Raw genomic sequence first — 17,898 nt, 5'->3', positions numbered from 1 at the left:
ATGGTGGAACAGCTGCTGAAGGTTGGCATGCAGATACAGCAGGCGGTGAAGAAAGCCAATGGCATGCTGGCCTTCATAGCAAGAGGACTTGAGTATGGGAGTAAGGATGTCTTGATGCAGTTACACAGGGCATTGGTGAGGCCACACCTTGAGTATTGTGTGCAGTTTTGGTCTCCTCGTCTGAGGAAGGACATTTTTGCTATTGAGGGAGTCCAGCAAAGGTTCATCAGACTAATTCCTGGAATGGCAGGACTGACATATGAAGAGAGAGACTGGATCAACTGGGCTTGTACTCACTGGAATTTAGAAAAATGAGAGGGGATCTCACAGAAACATATAAAATCCTGATGGGACTGGACAAGCTAGCGGCAGGAAAAATGTTTCCTATCCTGGGGAAGTGCAGAACTAAGGGTCACGGGCTAAGAATAAGGGGTAAGCCATTCAATACTAAGATGAGGAAGAACTTCTTCACTCAGAGTTGTGAACCTGTGGAATTCTCTACCACAGAAAGCTGTTGGGGTCGGTTTGTTCGATATGTTTAAGAGGGAACTGGACGTGGTCCTTGTGGCTAAAGGGATCAAGGGATATGGAGAGAAAGGGGGAGTGGGATACCTAAAGTGCATGATCAGCCATAATCATATTGAATGGTTCAGGCTCAAAGGGCCGAATGGCCTACTCCTGCACCTATTTTCTATATCTCTGTTTCCAGCATGCACAGTATTTTATTTTTCAATGAGTGTTTCATGCATGATTTATCTTGGTTATCACACAGCAACATTTGTCCCTCAGGCTGAGGTGTATTTGAACATTGATCGAAGCAGTGAAAAGAGAATGGGCATCCAAAACTTTGTCAATAAACTTCATGCAACCTCCAACCTTTAAAAATCATTTCCACCAAGCTCAGTAAACTCGATCTGTTATGATGAGTAAATTGTGGATCAAAACACTTACATGTCAGTAAATTAAGACATAGGGCTGAATCTTGAGCCTGCACTCTCCAACCACAGGAACGCCGGTAGGGACTCGATCCGGTTAAACGTGGAAATTACGAATCTCGCTAGCAAGATCGCATTCTCTGATTTCTGCCACCTCTCACCAGCAACATAATCGGGTTAATGCCCATAAAGGGTAAGAACCAGATCTGCATTCATTTCAAGAAATTTAAATGTAATTAAACACCACCTCGCTAGATCTTACCCCCTCACTCAGTTTTCCAACCATCGATGAGGTTTACAACAGGTTCACTTAGATGTGAACCTGTGGAGGGGATCCCCTGAGGGCCCCTGAGGAAAAGGGACATCGTAAGAGTTGGAACAACACCAGGTTAAAGTCCAACAGGTTTATTTGATAGCAAATGCCATTAGCTTTCGGAGCGCTGCTCCTTCGTCAGATGGAGTGGGAGATCTGCTCACAAACAGGGCATACAGAGACACAAACTCAAGTTACAGAATACTGATTAGAATGCGAATCTTTACAGCTAATCAAGTCTTAAAGGTACAGACAATGTGAGTGGAGAGAGCATGAGGCACAGGTTAAAGAAATGTGTATTAACCGATGCTATACACTAGATACATCGATGACATTTTCTTCTTTTGGACTCATGGTGAACAATCACTGAAACAACTATATGATGACATCAACAAGTTCCATCCCACCATAAGACTCACCATGGACTACTCTCCGGAATCGGTTGCATTCTTGGACACACGCATCTCCATTAAGGACGGTCACCTCAGCACCTCACTGTACCGCAAGCCCACGGATAACCTCACGATGCTCCACTTCTCCAGCTTCCACCCTAAACACGTTAAAGAAGCCATCCCCGATGGACAAGCCCTCCGTATACACAGGATCTGCTTGGATGAAGAGGATCACAACAGACGCCTCCAGACACTGAAAGATGCCCTCATAAGAACAGGATATGGCGCTCGACTCATCGATCGACAGTTCCGATGCGCCACAGTGAAAAACCGCACCGACCTCCTCAGAAGACAAACACGGGACACGGTGGACAGAGTACCCTTCGTCGTCCAGTACTTCCCCGGAGCGGAGAAGCTATGGCACCTCCTCCGGAGCCTTCAACATGTCATTGATGAAGACGAACATCTCGCCAAGGCCATCCCCACACCCCCACTTCTTGCCTTCAAACAACCGCACAACCTCAAACAGACCATTGTCCGCAGCAAACTACCCAGCCTTCAGGAGAACAGTGACCACGACACCACACAACCCTTCCACAGCAACCTCTGCAAGACGTGTCGGATCATCGACACGGATGCCATCATCTCACATAAGAACACCATCCACCAGGTACACGGTACCTACTCTTGCAACTCGGCCAACGTTGTCTACCTGATACGCTGTAGGAAAGGATGTCCCGAGGCATGGTACATTGGTGAAACCATGCAGACGCTGCGACATCGGATGAATGAACACCGCTCGACAATAACCAGGCAAGACTGTTCTCTTCCTGTGGGGGAGCACTTCAGCGGTCATGGGCATTCGGCCTCTGATCTTCGGGTAAGCGTTCCCCAAGGTGGCCTTCACGATACACGACAGCACAGAGTCGCTGAGCAGAAACTGATAGCCAAGTTCCGCACACATGAGGACAGCCTAAACCGGGATGTTGTGTTCATGTCACACTATCGGTAACCCCCACAGCTTGCCTGGACTTGCAGAATCTCACTAACTGTCCTGTCTGGAGACAATACACATTTCTTTAACCTGTGCCTAATGCTCTCTCCACTCACATTGTCTGTATCTTTAAGACTTGATTAGCTGTAAAGATTTGCATTCTAATCAGTATTCTGTAACTTGAGTTTGTGTCTCTGTGTGCCTTGTTTGTGAACAGATATCCACTCCATCTGATGAAGGAGCAGCGCTCCGAAAGCTAATGGCATTTGCTACCAAATAAACCTGTTGGACTTTAACCTGGTGTTGTTAAAACTCTTACTGTGTTTACCCCAGTCCAACGCCGGCATATCCACATCATGAAGAGGGACGTCGCCAGGCAGTGCCAGGGGTGGGGCCTAAGAGGAGCCTCGTGCAGGGATTCATCTACTTGTGGTGGGGAGGGAACAGACACAGAGTGAAGGGGATGGCAGCGCTGATTGAGGGTGTGTGTGTGTGTGTGTGTGAGGGATGATCGGGAGGGTGGAGCTGCCGAGGTGAAAAGGAGGTTGGGGGTGTAAGACCACAGATCCTCTGTGGAAAGGGGATTCTTTATTTTTAGTCAGGCACTCTGACTTCAGTGGAGCCGGTTACTGGCTCTAAGACTTCCTGCCTCACTAGAGTGACAGTGCAAAGCACACCCACTCTTTTTCACAGTTAAAGTGACAAGATCTTTGGAGAGAAAACTGGCTCGTGGAGCTGGAGAGTTCCACGTCAGCTTTCTCACCAGAACTGCCACTCTGCCAAATCCCAGTAAGATTCCGCCCACATGGATCAAAATGATAATACAGAATTATAACTGGTGTCACAAATTTCCTGAGTATGCACTGAGTGCGGAGAGAATTGTTCAGTTATCAAAGTGTCGATGTCTGCATGGAGAATTCATGGTCACATATTCATGATTCTTTGATATTGTGCTTGCAGTAGCTGTGTCCATCAGCACATACTCCAAATTACCCTAGCCCACTGTTGATGAGTAATAATTAGATCAATGCATACCAAATTCTTGGACATCCATCCACTTTGTCCAATTTTAACTCTACAAGTAAATGGATTTTGAATGGGTTCAAATTGGACCCATTATTGAGTCAACCAATTCACAGGTACTATCTATTTAAGTGTAGTCCTCATTTGTGAAAAAATGAGCAATTTGCTAATCTTCCGATGTGGAAATTAAGTCACCCATCAATACTTCTGAAGGTACTCAGTCACAAAATATACAGCAACAAGGATAGGGTCTGTATCTCCATCCTTAATCAGCTTTATATTTCTAATATCTGACACATTCCGCAATGAGAGAGGAATTGGAAGTGATCACCTATCCATCTTCTAGTTGATTGTATGTAATGGAAGGGGAACTATAACAGGAGGTAAGGTTGGGAGGAATTTGTTTTCTTAAGGTAAGGAAGTTGATTTTGCATTACCCAGACACGAGCGCAATGCTTACCAATTTATTGAACAGTAAAGTAACTACATCTCTTCTATGAATCACCCATGCCTTGGTTTAATTTCCTTAACGAAGAAGATCTGTCTTGGTAACTGTAGCTTTACTCAGTTTCTTATCAATTATTCAGTGTCTAAGTAAAGTTAGATCTTTCCAGATCACATTGTGTAATGGAACAGGGAGTTTTTTTGGCCTGAATTTTTGAAGTAATTTTCTTTCTCTCACACTCACTCTCTCTCTCTCTCAGCTTTGTGCAGTAATAGTCAAATAGTTAGTAAATCATCAAATATGTAACCTAGCCTAAAGTTTACTGCAGGCAGTATTAGCAAACAAACTGTTTTGATATAATATTCCTCTATGTTGACAGAGGCATTACATTCATTGTGAAGCACGTAAAAAAGATATTCGGCCCATCATGCCTTTGCTGGCTATCTGAAGGAACTATCAATTCTAATTCCAAACACCTTTCCCATACACTAACAGCTTTTGTTTTTAACTTATTTATCTCATTTTCTTTTGAAAGATATTACAGATTGTGCTATCACCACTACTTCTGCTATGCATTCCAGACCCCAGTAAGCCTCAGTGTAAAAACTAAGTCTCCTGTAATATTTCTTCCTTTCCTTAAGATGCAGCCTCCTTGCTGGAATATGATTCCATGAGTGCTCAGCAGTCTTCTGTCTATTTTTTCATGTCTGATCGCAGAGCATCAGCCAGTTACTCAGCTATTAGTGAACATCACAGCCAAGTCCAATTCTGTCCTCCCCCTAACATCCACAGTCATGGGGCAGAATTTTATGTTGTGGGGGAACCATTGGGAAGGGGTCTCCAATGGGCTTGAGTGGGCTTTCCTTCGAACAGCCCAAGCAGGGAGAGCTGTTGAGCTTCCCACTTGGTAGTGGCCTCTGCCAGTCATGAGATAAATTGCAGTGGGTTGGAGAGAGGTCCCTATGTAGATAATTAGTTGACCCTTTAAATATGTAATAAATACGCTTTAATCATTGTAGCTCTTACATAAAAATGTTTTATTTACACCTTCAATCTTTTCTAATTGCACCATGAATGACAGTTCCATAAATCGCAGCAGTTTCATATAGAGCTGAATATATATATGACAGGTTTGTGAGTTAACATCCCTCTCATGCTGCTTTAGTATTATACTTTTTTGCACTGATGCAAAGTAGTTTAGGTTTATCTTTGATAGATTGATATGATCATAGCAATATTATACAGGCTTCAGATCCAAATCTGACCCTAGATCCAGCTAAAGCCCAAGCATTCTGCGACCCTTTCTTTGGAGGCTGTCTTGTACCTTCTTGGCTTCTCACCAGGTAAAAGGTGTAAAAGGTGTTTTGGAATGTTCAGGCATTTAACTAGATTTACTGGAGATTTCATCAATGTAATAATGAGTCTATTCAATGCAGGTGATCTCTTTTCTAAAAAGAATTAGCCAACTGGAAGTGGGTCTCTGAGAGTGCATAGCTTTCTACTGGCAGAATGTGATCTGCAGCCTGTGGGATTAAATTCAATCTTCCCAGGTGTGGTTGCTTCCTTCTGTACAGTCAATAGTCTTAAATTGTTCATGCACTTTAACTAAGACCCGATGTGAGGTGGGGGCAGAGGAAGGGGGTGTGGGTTTTTTTGCTAATTAAAATAAACTTTAATTGCTTGTATAATTTGTGCCTTAAAATGAACATACAATTGTTAATTGCATCCACTTTGTCCCTTAATTAATGTAATTGATGTTTTTATTAGCAACATCTTGCTATATTAATTAGCATTGGAAACTTTGGATTGGTGTGACAACCCCCAGTGTTAGGAATGTGAAGCAACAATGTCAGTGTCATCAATGTTTTGTAATTTATCGGCAATTAACTGCATTTGCCTTTACTAAACAGAATATTCAAAACTCAACACAGTAATCCACAAAGATTGAATACTTATTAGGTTTGTTTTTTTCCATTACCTCTAATAATAAAACCACGGGTCAGCAGATTAACCTCAGTGGTGGCAAAGCTTTTAGGAATTATAATCTGAGATCAGTTACTTCAACAAATGTGAATGAATAGAGGAAAGCCAACATGGATCTGTTAAGGGCAAGTCTTGTTTTTTGATGTGGTAACAGTGAGGGATTTTTGATGTGCAAACGGACTTCCAAAAAGTGTTTAGTGAAATGCCACATAACAGGCTTCTCAGCAATGTGGAATACAAGAGACAGTGACAGCATGGATACAAAGTTGGCCAAGTGCCAGGAAGCAAAGTAGCGATGAACTTCGGTTTATACATGTATATACTGCAGCTCTTCAGTAGTTGGTATTGGCATCATGGCTTTCATTGGTATAAATGAATGACAGTAAGAAGTCTCACAACACCAGGTTAAAGCCCAACTTATTTAGCAGCACAAGCTTTCGGAGCGCTGCTCCTTCAGGTGAAGAAAGAGCTGAAGAAGGAGCAACAGTCCGAAAGCTTGAGCTACCAAATAAATCTGTTGGACTTTAACCTGGTGTTGTGAGACTTCTTACTGTGCTTACTCCAGTCCAATGCCGGCATCTCCACATCATAAATGAATGACCCAGACTGTTTAGTTATTGAGCTGTGCTCCCGTGTAGCTTGGGATGCTTAATTATGTTAAAGGCACTATGTAAACACAAACCTTCATTGTAGACATGAGATGGAAACTCTTTGGCAGGAGATTACACTGGGGGTGCAAGAGGACTGGACGCCAGCCAACTGATTGGCTGCGTGTTTGCTCAAAAGTTACCTGCTGACTTTATTTAGTCTCTTCATTCACCTCATGGCGCCTTTCTAAAGATCAGTGTAAAAAAAGGTGGCACTGCTGCCTCACAGTGCCCGGGACCTGGGTTTCATTCCCAGCTTGGGTCACTGTCTGTGTAGAGTTTGCACGTTCTCCCTGTGTCTGCGTGGGTTTCCTCGGGGTGCTCTGGTTTCCTCCCAGCGTCTGAAAGATGTACTGGTTAGGTGCATTGACCCGAACAGGCGCCAGAGTGTGGCGACTAGGGGAATTTCACAGTAACTTCATTGCAATGTTAATGTAAGCCTTACTTGTGACTAATAAATAAACTTTAAGAAAAGTCACAAAGCTGCCTGTTCCTCCAGTAGGCATTTCACCACCGTTTGAAAGTTATTGCAATGCATTAGATGCTTGAACTTAACGCAGGATTTACATTTTGCATTCTCCTGATGATCTGTAGCAGAAGCTGTAGAACGTGTTGGGGAATCGAATTTTACTCCAGATCTCAATTACATCTGAACCTCTTAAGGAACATGTGGGTGTCAAAATTCAGCAGTGGCAACTGAACCCCACCTCCCCTCCCCCCCCCCCCCCCCCACACCCACCGCCTCCACCACTGTCCAAGAGCCTTACTGCATCTAATTGTAACTGCTCAGACCAGGCTCAATGACCTAATTTCAAATAAAAACAGAAAATCTTGCAAAACCTCAGTGGGTCTGACAGCATCTGTGGAGAGAAACAGAATTCATGGGTGGAATTTTCTCCAGATTGGTGAGAGTGCTAGGCTTTGACCAAAAACAGATTTGTTTCTGTCCAGAAACAGCTGAGTTTTCAGACCAGATTTTCTGGCATTTAACCAGGACTCCAGATTTTGTGTGTGTTAACACCGTTACTCTGGTGAGGTGGGGTCTGATAGAGCCAGCAAGGCCAGCACCACAGAGACCAGGACGCCAATCTTTAAATGACGTGCCACCTGCCTTTAAAATATAGTTCCCCCAAGCCTCTTCCATGACAAGAAGAACCACCTCCAAAAGTATCAAGACAACACCGCGCCCACCACAGAAGTATCAGAAGCACTCTTCCCACTGCCCCAATTTCCAGCCCCCACCCCCCCACTTCCTCCACACCACCACCACCATGCAAGTATGGTTGAGGGGAGGGGGGGTACTCTCCCCTTTACAGCACCCTCCCCACGCCCCTTGCAGGCATCAGGGCTCTCCCTTCATCCTCCCACCACACCCAAAGGGGGAGGGTTATCCCCCTGCCAGAACCTCATTGACAATTCCCCCATTCATGTGTCCCCTTGGCAGTGCCCCAGCAATGCTGGAGGACAACCCCGTCCTCCACCGGGGGTCCCCAGGCACCTGTGCACTCCTGGCATGATCATCACGGCAGTTTTTCACTTTTAAAAATCAGTAGTGATTTGTGCCAGCATTACATCATGCTGCCAGGGTGGGGGGAGTATACGCCAGGGTGTAAAGCCCTTTAGTTATATTAAAATGTATTTAAATGGATGGAAATCAGATTCACACCCTTACTGGCGGGGACGATCCCCAACTGAGGTCACGTCAGTGCAAATCCAGTTCTTGGTTGCTCACGAGATGTAGCGGCCATAATTGATTTGTGCCTATGACGAATTTGGGCCCCCAAATTGCGCCATTTCGAGTTGTATACAACTTTTCGGAATCCAATTTTAACTCTTGTGCAAATAGATTGGCTCTGAAATCGGGTTAAAATATCGTTCAATATCTCCCAGATAGGACCACACTAAATGCTTGAGGTTCAGTACTGAAAGAATATGTCCCGAGCTTGTTCTGCCCTATCTGAATTTCATCCCAAGTCGAGATGCAATCAATTATGCATCTGAATGTGAATGAGCGTGCAACGCTAGTGACGTGACACCTCTTGTTGTGATCCAGTTAGACCGAGAAGCGAATTGAGTTTTCTTTCCCTGTTATTGTTGTTCCCGAGCCTCCCATCCTTCTCTCGAGGTGTAACGTCAATACCAGGAGCCAGCTTCATTAATCTTTCAAAACCTTAATTAAACCGAAACACACTTGGCTTTGAGCAGGCAGTGTCAGTCCTCATCAGAATTATCACCTCAGACTTTATACCGGCTTCAGTTTGTTTGATGTTTCCACTGTGCTTTCAGTGCAGGTTTCTCCAAATGCTGCCCTCCTATTCCAAAAACACCCTCCCATTTTAAATACTTTACTAAAACCTCTAGCTCCCATCCTAAAAACTGTGCCCTCCCATTCTGAAAACTCTACCTCTTGTTCTAAAAACTACTAAAAACTTGACTTTCCATTCTAAAAACTCTTCTGAAATTGGTTATCTGCCTTTTGGCTAAGCTCAAGTGTCAGATCAGGTGCAATGCCTTTTCTTGCCAGCTTGGACCTTGCATGTTTCTGTTGTGGGGACCATGAATTGGATTCAATTTGAATTTGAATTGTTTTTAGAGCAAGCAAGGAGATGGATTGAGGGCTTGCCCTGTCCACTTTGCACATTGGCTTTATAACTTTAAGAAAACAATAACATTTTTTGAAAATGCCACCAAAAACCTACCTTTGTATTCTAAAAACCATACCTTCCCATTCTAAAAACTCCACCCTCCCATTCTAAAGACTCTACCCTCCCATTTTAAAAATTCTATCCTTCCTTTCTAAAAACTCTACCCTATCATTCTAAAAACGTTGTCCTCCATTCTGAAACGTCTGCTTAAATCTCTTCCCTCCCATTCTAAAATCTCTGTCAAAACTCTATCCTCCATTCTAAGGTACCGGCTAAAAACTATGCCTTCACATTCTAAGCTCTACCTCTTGTTATAAAAGCCCTAAAACTCTGTCTCTCCTATCATAAAAATGCTACCCTTTCATTCTGAAAACTCCACTAAAAACTTTACCCTGCATTTCTTAAATCTCTACCCTCCCATTCCACATATGGGTGCACAGTTGCACAGTGGTTAGCATTGCTGCCTCACAGCGCCAGGGACCTGGGTTCGATTCTGACCTTGGGTAACTGCCTGTGTGGAGTTTGCACATTCTCCCTGTGTCTGCGTGGACTTCCTTCGGGTGTTTTGGTTTCCTCCCACAGTTCAAAGGTGTTCAGGTTAGGTTGATTGGCCATGCTAAATTGCCCCTTTGTATCAAGTGGGATTAGCAGAGTAAAAACGTGGGGTTATGGGGAAAAGGCCTGGGTGGGATTGTTGTCAGTGCAGGCTTGATGGGCAGAATGGCCTCATTCTGCTCTGAAGGGATCTGTGATTCTATGGGGTGGCACGGTGGCACAATGGTTAGCACTGCTTCCTCACAGCACCAGGGACTGGGTTCAATTCCTGGCTTGGGTTACTGTCTGTGTGGAGTTTGCACGTTCTCCCCATGTCTGCATGGGTTTCCTCCGAGTGCTCTGGTTTCCTGCCACAGTGGAAGATGTGCAGATTAGGTGCAGTGGCCATGCTAAATTCTCCCTCAGTGTACCCGAACAGGCGATGAAATGTGGCGACTAGGGGAATTTCACAGTAACTTCATTGCAGTGTTAATGTAAGCCTACTTGTGACTAATGAATAAACTTTGATACCCTATCCCCTCCATTCTTAAAACTCTACTAAAAACTCTACCCTCCCATTCTAAAACTGATGAGGTCTTTGATCTGCACGATGGACTAGCTGAGCTTTCTCCCTTTATTAACGTTTATTTACAGGAGGGCCACCTGAAAACGTTGAATAATGAAAAAGCCGGCAATGCGATTTATACAACTATTAATTACCTTCCATCAGACAAGGCCTTGCTATAAATACTGCGTCACTTTAGATAAAAGTTTCATGCAGCTATTTAGGGGTCCTGAAATATAAATGATTTCGTTAAATTTTTATATTGAATCAGTACATGTATATATGCGCCAGGATGCTGATTTTCCCCCTCCTCTGAATAGGAAGGAGCCGCTTTCCCCACAGCCTCGCTAATGCTCTTGTTCCATTTGTGCAATTTGTTGGGGTTGATGGAGACTGATGGCATGCTGCAGATTTTTTTTCCCTACCGCCGGCACTTTGCTTCCCTGTCCTGTCGCCGCTTGGGGATGTCAGAAAACGTCTCTCAGAGCCTCCAGACGCCAAAGAGGATGACAGAAACTATTACTGGAAGCCGCGATGACTTGTCCATGGTGCTGAAGTGAGTTTTAAGTGCGTTGAACTCATCCCCTCGCAGAGGGCAATCTGGTCCTGCACACACACACACACAAACCGAGTGGAGAGCAAGTGACTCAGTGTACGGGAAACTTCCAAATCGCGATTGTAAATCTAATTTTGAGAGCCAGGATTTCCACTTTGCGACTCTGGATTGTTTTTCGCCGGTTGTAAATAGTCGGGCAAGAGGGATGAATGGCCTTTTAGCAGGTGTGCCAGCTAATTTGGGGTCTGCAAGTTTATTAAGGCGGGGCGGGGTGGGGGGGGGGGGTCTCTACTTTAACTAAAGCACCATTCATGATCTCATCAAAAATTCATGGCTCAAGTGAACTCACTTTTTAGACTGAAGAATCGAAGAAACCAACTGGAACCAGGATCCTCTGGCGTTCCGATCAATCTGTAAATTAAAATACTAATTGTGTGTTGTAAAAGTGCAGATATACAATTATTAATATAACAAAATCTACTTCCTATATCTGAGAGATGCAAATAATGCTCTTTGCATTGATGCCATCTGTAACATCGATTTGCCTCCGAATTTATACTTTATTCTGCAGGGTTTTATTTTGTAATGCCTTTTTTTTTACCCTGTTAATCAACCTAAATCGCCATTTGATTTGGACAAGGTCTTTATTAAGCATTTTTACCAATCTCTGTCCTTCCGAGGCAGTGAATCTTAGCAGCAACCGGAGGACAAGGAAGTTGACTTCCATGCCTGTGTCGCTATTAATTACTCATATTTAATCCATTTGGCATGACCGGTATCCAGGGAGCATAGAATTAGTGGAAACATAAAGGAAGAGAAGTTAGAAAAAGTTCCCATTGTCTGTCCTGCCATCAACCGCTTGAGAGCCTAAGCTCTGGATTTTCTTTTACAATATATCCCTTTATGGAACGATGGCATCACTGGCAAGGGCAGCATTACTTACCTGCTCCTAATTGCAAAGGACTTGAGTGGTTTGCCATTTCAGGAGAGCTTAGGAGTCAACCATATTGTTGTGCAGTCACTTGTAAGCCAGACCAGGTAAGGATGGCAGATTTCCTTCCTTAAAAGGCATTCGTGAACCTGGGGTTTTCTTAAACCACGACCTTGTTATTTCATGGCCACCATTCTGATACTATTCTTCCCAAACCTCTAGCTTATCATCTCTCTTTAGGACCCTTATTAAACGCTATCCGGCTGGGCTTTTCATCTTTTCCCCTAAAGTCTCCTTCTTTGATTCGTCAAACTGTACCTGCTTCACACGCCCTGGGAAAGGTTTGCTATGGTAAAGATGTTATATGAATGCTGATTGATTGTCACTCAATAGTTGGCGGAATATGTTTATCATTACCACAGGGGAACATGGAAATTGGATTCAAATAGATTGGACTGAGAGATGGGTCAAACCCTTTTCTCCTAAATTGAAACTCCTCTGGATCTATAGACTGCATTCGACCCCTCCCCCTCCTCCTCTTCCCCCTCCCGCTCCCCCTCCCCCAACCCCCGTGATTGGTTTCACCTCCTGTAGATACGAAATCAAACAACGTTGGTACATTTGTTGTCATTAGACGCAACATTGATAGTAACTCACCAAAGAGTCTGAGAAACGCGGGAGGAATGGGCACAAATTAGACGATAATTGTAAATAAAATATGCTCGTCCACCCCATTTAAAAATCTATGAATTGGATTAATTGAGACGCACTGTACTCCACAGTTAGACTCACAAGTTGATTTAAGGTGGCTATCGGATTAAGGTGGACATGTGAATGATGACAAAACCCCAGTCAACCACTTTCTCTAAAGAATGTGTGAGTTTTGTTAACACTTGTTGCGAGATGGATATTTGCTACGATGTATTGCAAAGACGTGTATTTAATGTGGCGACGAATGAGACGAAAGCTTACTCCTTTGGACTTAGAATTACTCTGCCGGCGGAATTACTTACTTTAAAGCGTTGAATATTAACACACGTTAAGGTAAATCTTTTAACGGAGAGAATTATGTTCTGGAAACAATACTTCCATTTTCCCTTCCAATCAATGCCCAGTTCTGCTCTCGCAGTTGTGTGTTGTAAAAGTGCAGACATATAATTAGTAATATACACGAGAATCTATTATGAAATAATTTTATGTTTCACTGTGCATGTGTTGCTATTAAATAATATTTCAACTCCTAAATTATTTATTTATAGATAAATTTTGCATTTATAATTCAAACCCTAATTAAATTATGGGTTGAGGCACGGATCATATATGTAATTGTGGGAGACAGTGTGCTAACAGCTGCGGTCAATGAGGAGAATTTGTCTTGAACCTCCCAGAAAAATATCTCGACTCTTTCCGATGTGGATTTTGTACAGGTCTGCTTGGCTCGCTTCGATCTGAATCAAAAGTCGCGGGAATTTAAATGAAGCCATTGCAGTTTTGATGGCTTTTGGTAAATAAAATCCAGGTGCCATTAAAACTGGATGAATTGGATTCATCATCTTTGTCCAACATATATAGAAAAAGTATTTGGTTAGACATGAAGGATGCACTATAGTACCAATCTAATGCGGCTTACTCAATATTGCCCTTGAACTGATAATTGCATTGGTCGTTCCTGAAACATGGAAAAGGCAATCTCTCCCAATTAGGCAAGTGTTTAGGAAGTAATCCTCCTTTATTGTCCCTTGATGGTTTATTCTATTCTCAGCCGTGTTGAATATTGCCACCAAGCTGTTCAAATAAGAGTAATACTTAATGTTGTAAAACAAACTTTCACTGCTGTAAAACCGTGTGGAGCAAGGAATCTAACAAAGGAGCAGCATTCAACTATTAATGTAAATGAAAATCGCAATACTCCAGCAGATTATTGCATCCCCGAAATATGTTGAAGCTATCCTTAATTTTAACCAGAATAAGACAATTTGTTGGGGGCGGGGGGAGGGGGGGGCGGAGAGGGGGGGCGGAGAGGGGGTGGGGGGGGACGGAGAGGGGTGGGGGGGCGGAGAGGGGGTGGGGTGGGGCGGAGAGGGGGTGGGGGGGGGCGGAGAGGGGGTGGGGGGAGGGAGTTACCCAGTTACTTATTGTCATTTGCCATTTAAATTGACAATAGTGAGTTTTTTCTCTTTAATTATGAATGATAGGGAAAACTTAATCAATACTTAATGTACTGGTTAAAGTTGAAGGAAACTCTCTACAAGCGTGATCCTTGTTTGCAACATTGCTTTATACATATTGCACAAGAGAATTCTGTGTGGAATACCTTCTTTAGCTTCATGGTTATTCTGCAGTTTATTTGCTCCCATTTTCTGAGTCCTGGCAAAGTCTTACTGACTGTTCATCCACCTCTCCAGCGGCCAACTACCCAACAAATCTGTTATGTTTACATGCATTCTGATTTTTTTAACCTGTAGGTTAGTGACAATGAATTAATAGCCTCCATCTTGGCCAGTCTATGCTAAGTCCAAGTGCAAATGGAACGGAATCAACACTTAAATGCATTCAGTGCTGAGATAAGACTATCACTGTCATATGATCATTGACACCAGTTCCCAATTTGTCCGTCAGTGGCTAGAGCCAGACTTGTTACTTGCCACTGCGGTCATAAGAAACTTTTGCTCTATTCCAACCCACTGCAAGGAGCATATATTTGCATGTTTAGATAAGTCATAAATATTCAAATATTATCCAGATTGTAAGTAGTTTTTAGCTGTCAATGGAATTAATTGCCACGAGAGATTTGTACTTCCAAGAACTTTCTGCACTTTCACTCTTGTGAAATATCCAATTGATGTTTCATTTATTTGATACATTGCAGGCTTAAATAAGATTTTTTTAAAAATCCTGCTTTGTTCGAAAAATTGTGCCTTCAATTCTTAGGATGTATCTGCTTTAGCTGACCAGTGGGGAGTTATTTCAAATTATTCTGTTGCATGAGTTAACTAATAATAACAGCCAGGGAATGTACAGGTGATAGTTGGCGATTCTGAGTAAAGGGCAGGTAAGCTTCTTCTCGTAGGTGAATGTGAAAAGGTTTGACTCCTGGGGCTAATTTTCTGTCTTTTTTTTTGTCTCGATGCAGCACGCCTGCGCGCTGCTGGCAGTTGTTGCTGGTAAGATGAGTAAGGAGCAGGTGGGGGGAAGAGAGGCTGTGCCATTGAAATAGCTGACAGGAGCCAGGCACCAGGCAGCACCGTCTATGTCAGGACTGTCTACCTGCAAGGTGTGCAACCATGATGACCATGAACGGGAAACAGCACTTGAGCATGCATCAAATTCTCCAGGAACCCAAGTACCCGAATCTGCACTCAAGCTCAGAGGCCGTGAGGAGAGTTTGCCTCCCAACCCCACCGGTATGTGTCTGCATAATTACTGCTTTAAGGCAGTCTTGACAGGCGCTGCTTAATGTTTTTTTCATGTCACCAGAACAATCGCGTAGCTTCTTGTACCTCTTCACATGTCTGTTCATCCAAGTCTCTTGACTTCGTATTAATTTTTATGACCTGGGCTTTGAGGAGAGATTTTTTTTTGGTAAATGTTTTTTAATACTGAGTTGACACAATTCCCCACTGACTGCAATGTGTGTGCATTCTTGCTTACAGCTACAGGGCAATATATTCGGCGGCTTTGATGAGACTCTGTTAGCCCGCGCTGAAGCTCTGGCTGCTGTGGATGCGGTCGTTCACAGCAAGAATCACCATCACTTCAAGCCGGACATCACCTATCATAACATGAGCAGCGTCCCCTGCAGCTCGACCTCCTCCACGCTGCCCATCTCCCCAGCGTCCACCATCTCCTCCCATCATGTTCACCCAGGGCACCAGATTTTGGACGCAGACCTCCTGGACATCTCTCCAAGCCTGACAGGAATGGGAGGAATGGGAGGACCAGACCCCTCGTCCATGCTCTCAACGCAAGGCCACCCTCACCACCTCAACAGCATGGGGCACCTTCACCAAGCCATGTCCATGGGGCACCCTCACTCCTTCGCCGCCCACAACGGCATGCCATGCCTCAACGAGGTGGAAGCCGACCCCAGAGAGCTGGAGGCTTTCGCCGAGAGATTTAAACAGAGGAGGATCAAGCTGGGGGTGACACAGGCTGATGTTGGCGCTGCCCTGGCCAACCTGAAGATCCCCGGGGTGGGCTCCCTGAGCCAGAGTACCATCTGCAGGTTTGAATCCTTGACTCTCTCTCACAATAACATGATCGCGCTGAAGCCGGTGCTGCAGACCTGGCTGGAAGAGGCGGAGAACGCCTACAGGGAGAAGGCGAACAAGCCCGAGATGTTCAACTCCAGCGAGAGAAAGCGCAAACGGACCTCGATCGCAGCGCCGGAGAAACGCTCTCTGGAAGCTTACTTCGCCATCCAGCCTCGGCCCTCGTCGGAAAAAATCGCAGCTATCGCAGAGAAACTCGACCTGAAGAAAAACGTCGTGAGGGTCTGGTTTTGCAATCAGAGACAGAAGCAAAAGCGAATGAAATATTCAGCAAATCACTGACCAGGAACTGAGTTGGCTGCGGCAAAAAAAAACTAAATTAAACAGGGATTTTCAGTGTCTTCGCTAAGGACTTAAGCCATGGACTTTAGATCAAATTAACTTTCTCCACTACCGTCACAGCAAACTCCGGGAAAGGTCCGGCCTTTGACATCTCATGGACGAAGGATGTGTGTAACCCCGCTTAACTCTTCAATTTGAAGATTTGCTTTATAACACGTTAGGACAGGCTGGTCTGTCTCTCGCTCTGTCTCCCCCACCCCTTCCAATGTAAATTCTTCATTTCTTCCAACCCCAAGATCTTATTCCTCTTTCTTGTTTCTGAAGACATAAATTCCTGAATGATCCCAGAGTTGTGAGGGCATCTTGTTTATTGAGAGGATTCGCCAGTGGGCTGGGGAAAGACAGAGCTTCCAGCTTTCAGTTTTATTAGTATCCTTTAGCTATTTCGTGCTGAGTTAATTACACAGCTAAATTAATATTTAATGTTATTTGTTTCATGTATTAATAATTACAACCGTAACCAGGATTTACACTGTGTAACCATCGGGTTCTTCATTCAGACCTTTCCTACAGATGTGTGTTTTTTATTTTACATTATTTTCTGCCTCTATTTTCCCACTCTAATTTAACAACCTTGTATTGTTTGAGGGGCGGAGAACATGTGTAGAGTGATGTTACACAGGCAAAGCGCCCATCCCTCTCGGAGCCCTGGCTCCCCTCTGGGTTTCATTTCATTCCCTGTAACGCGATGTCTGTCAGCAAACACTGGGTAAGATCCGTGTCGAGGATGTTGCATCCCTCTTGCAACTTGGGTGCTCACTGACTGCACACGGTTTTTTATGTTAGTCCGATCACACTCCCAGCTCGAAGCCCGTCCCCCTCCCCACTCCGTCCCGTCTCAGGTACAACTCCTGGAGCGCGGATCCGGGCAGCAGGAGGCTCAGAATGGGCTGGGGAATCTAGTTGAAGAGTATGTGGGTAATTATTTTTGAATCGTTGACAAAAGAAATGCGACTAGATAAAGTGCAAAAGGTATAAAGGGACAGTCTGGATATCCACGCTGATATTGACGAACCCTTTTTGTAACAGCCCCCTCGAATGAATAGTATATGTAAAATATATCTGTTTAAATGGTCCAATCTGTTGTATCCAGTACTGAGCAACACGTCTCTCCTTGCAGGCAGAATATTCATGAGTCATAATTAATAACTCCTTCAGTTATGCCACCAATCAGATCTCCTACAATAAAGTTGAACAGGCTGTTACGAAACGAGAGGCGAAGGGTTGCGATATGATCCGAATCATATTCCGAGTGTCTCTCCCTTTCAATTACCTCTGGACTCCCCTTCCTCATCATGTTGATCGAGGGCTATTCCTAAAAA

General features: G+C 44.1%; 1 protein-coding gene across 1 annotated transcript; it reads left to right on the top strand.

Annotated features, from left to right (window-relative positions):
* The first annotated feature begins 15,247 nt into the window (after positions 1-15,247).
* Positions 15,248-16,516, top strand: pou4f3 (POU class 4 homeobox 3). Its single transcript, XM_078231561.1, has 2 exons — positions 15,248-15,367; positions 15,617-16,516. Exons 1-2 carry the CDS (start codon positions 15,248-15,250, stop codon positions 16,514-16,516), a joined length of 1,020 nt encoding a protein of 339 aa, XP_078087687.1.
* The last annotated feature ends 1,382 nt before the right edge of the window (positions 16,517-17,898 follow it).

This window comes from Mustelus asterias, chromosome 16 (genome assembly GCF_964213995.1).
Source record: "Mustelus asterias chromosome 16, sMusAst1.hap1.1, whole genome shotgun sequence".
NCBI classification, from domain to species: Eukaryota; Metazoa; Chordata; class Chondrichthyes; order Carcharhiniformes; family Triakidae; genus Mustelus; species Mustelus asterias.
The sequence above is the reverse complement of the archived record's forward strand: the minus strand, read 5'-3'. Positions and strand labels throughout refer to the sequence as shown.

What these genes read in the sequence shown, in the direction of transcription:
- pou4f3 (XM_078231561.1), top strand. Translation starts at nt 15,248, where the DNA reads ATGATGACCATGAACGGGAAACAGCACTTGAGCATGCATCAAATTCTC. An exon ending in TTTGCCTCCCAACCCCACCG is followed by an intron (nt 15,368 to 15,616) that starts GTATGTGTCTGC and finishes TCTTGCTTACAG; the next exon opens with CTACAGGGCAATATATTCGG.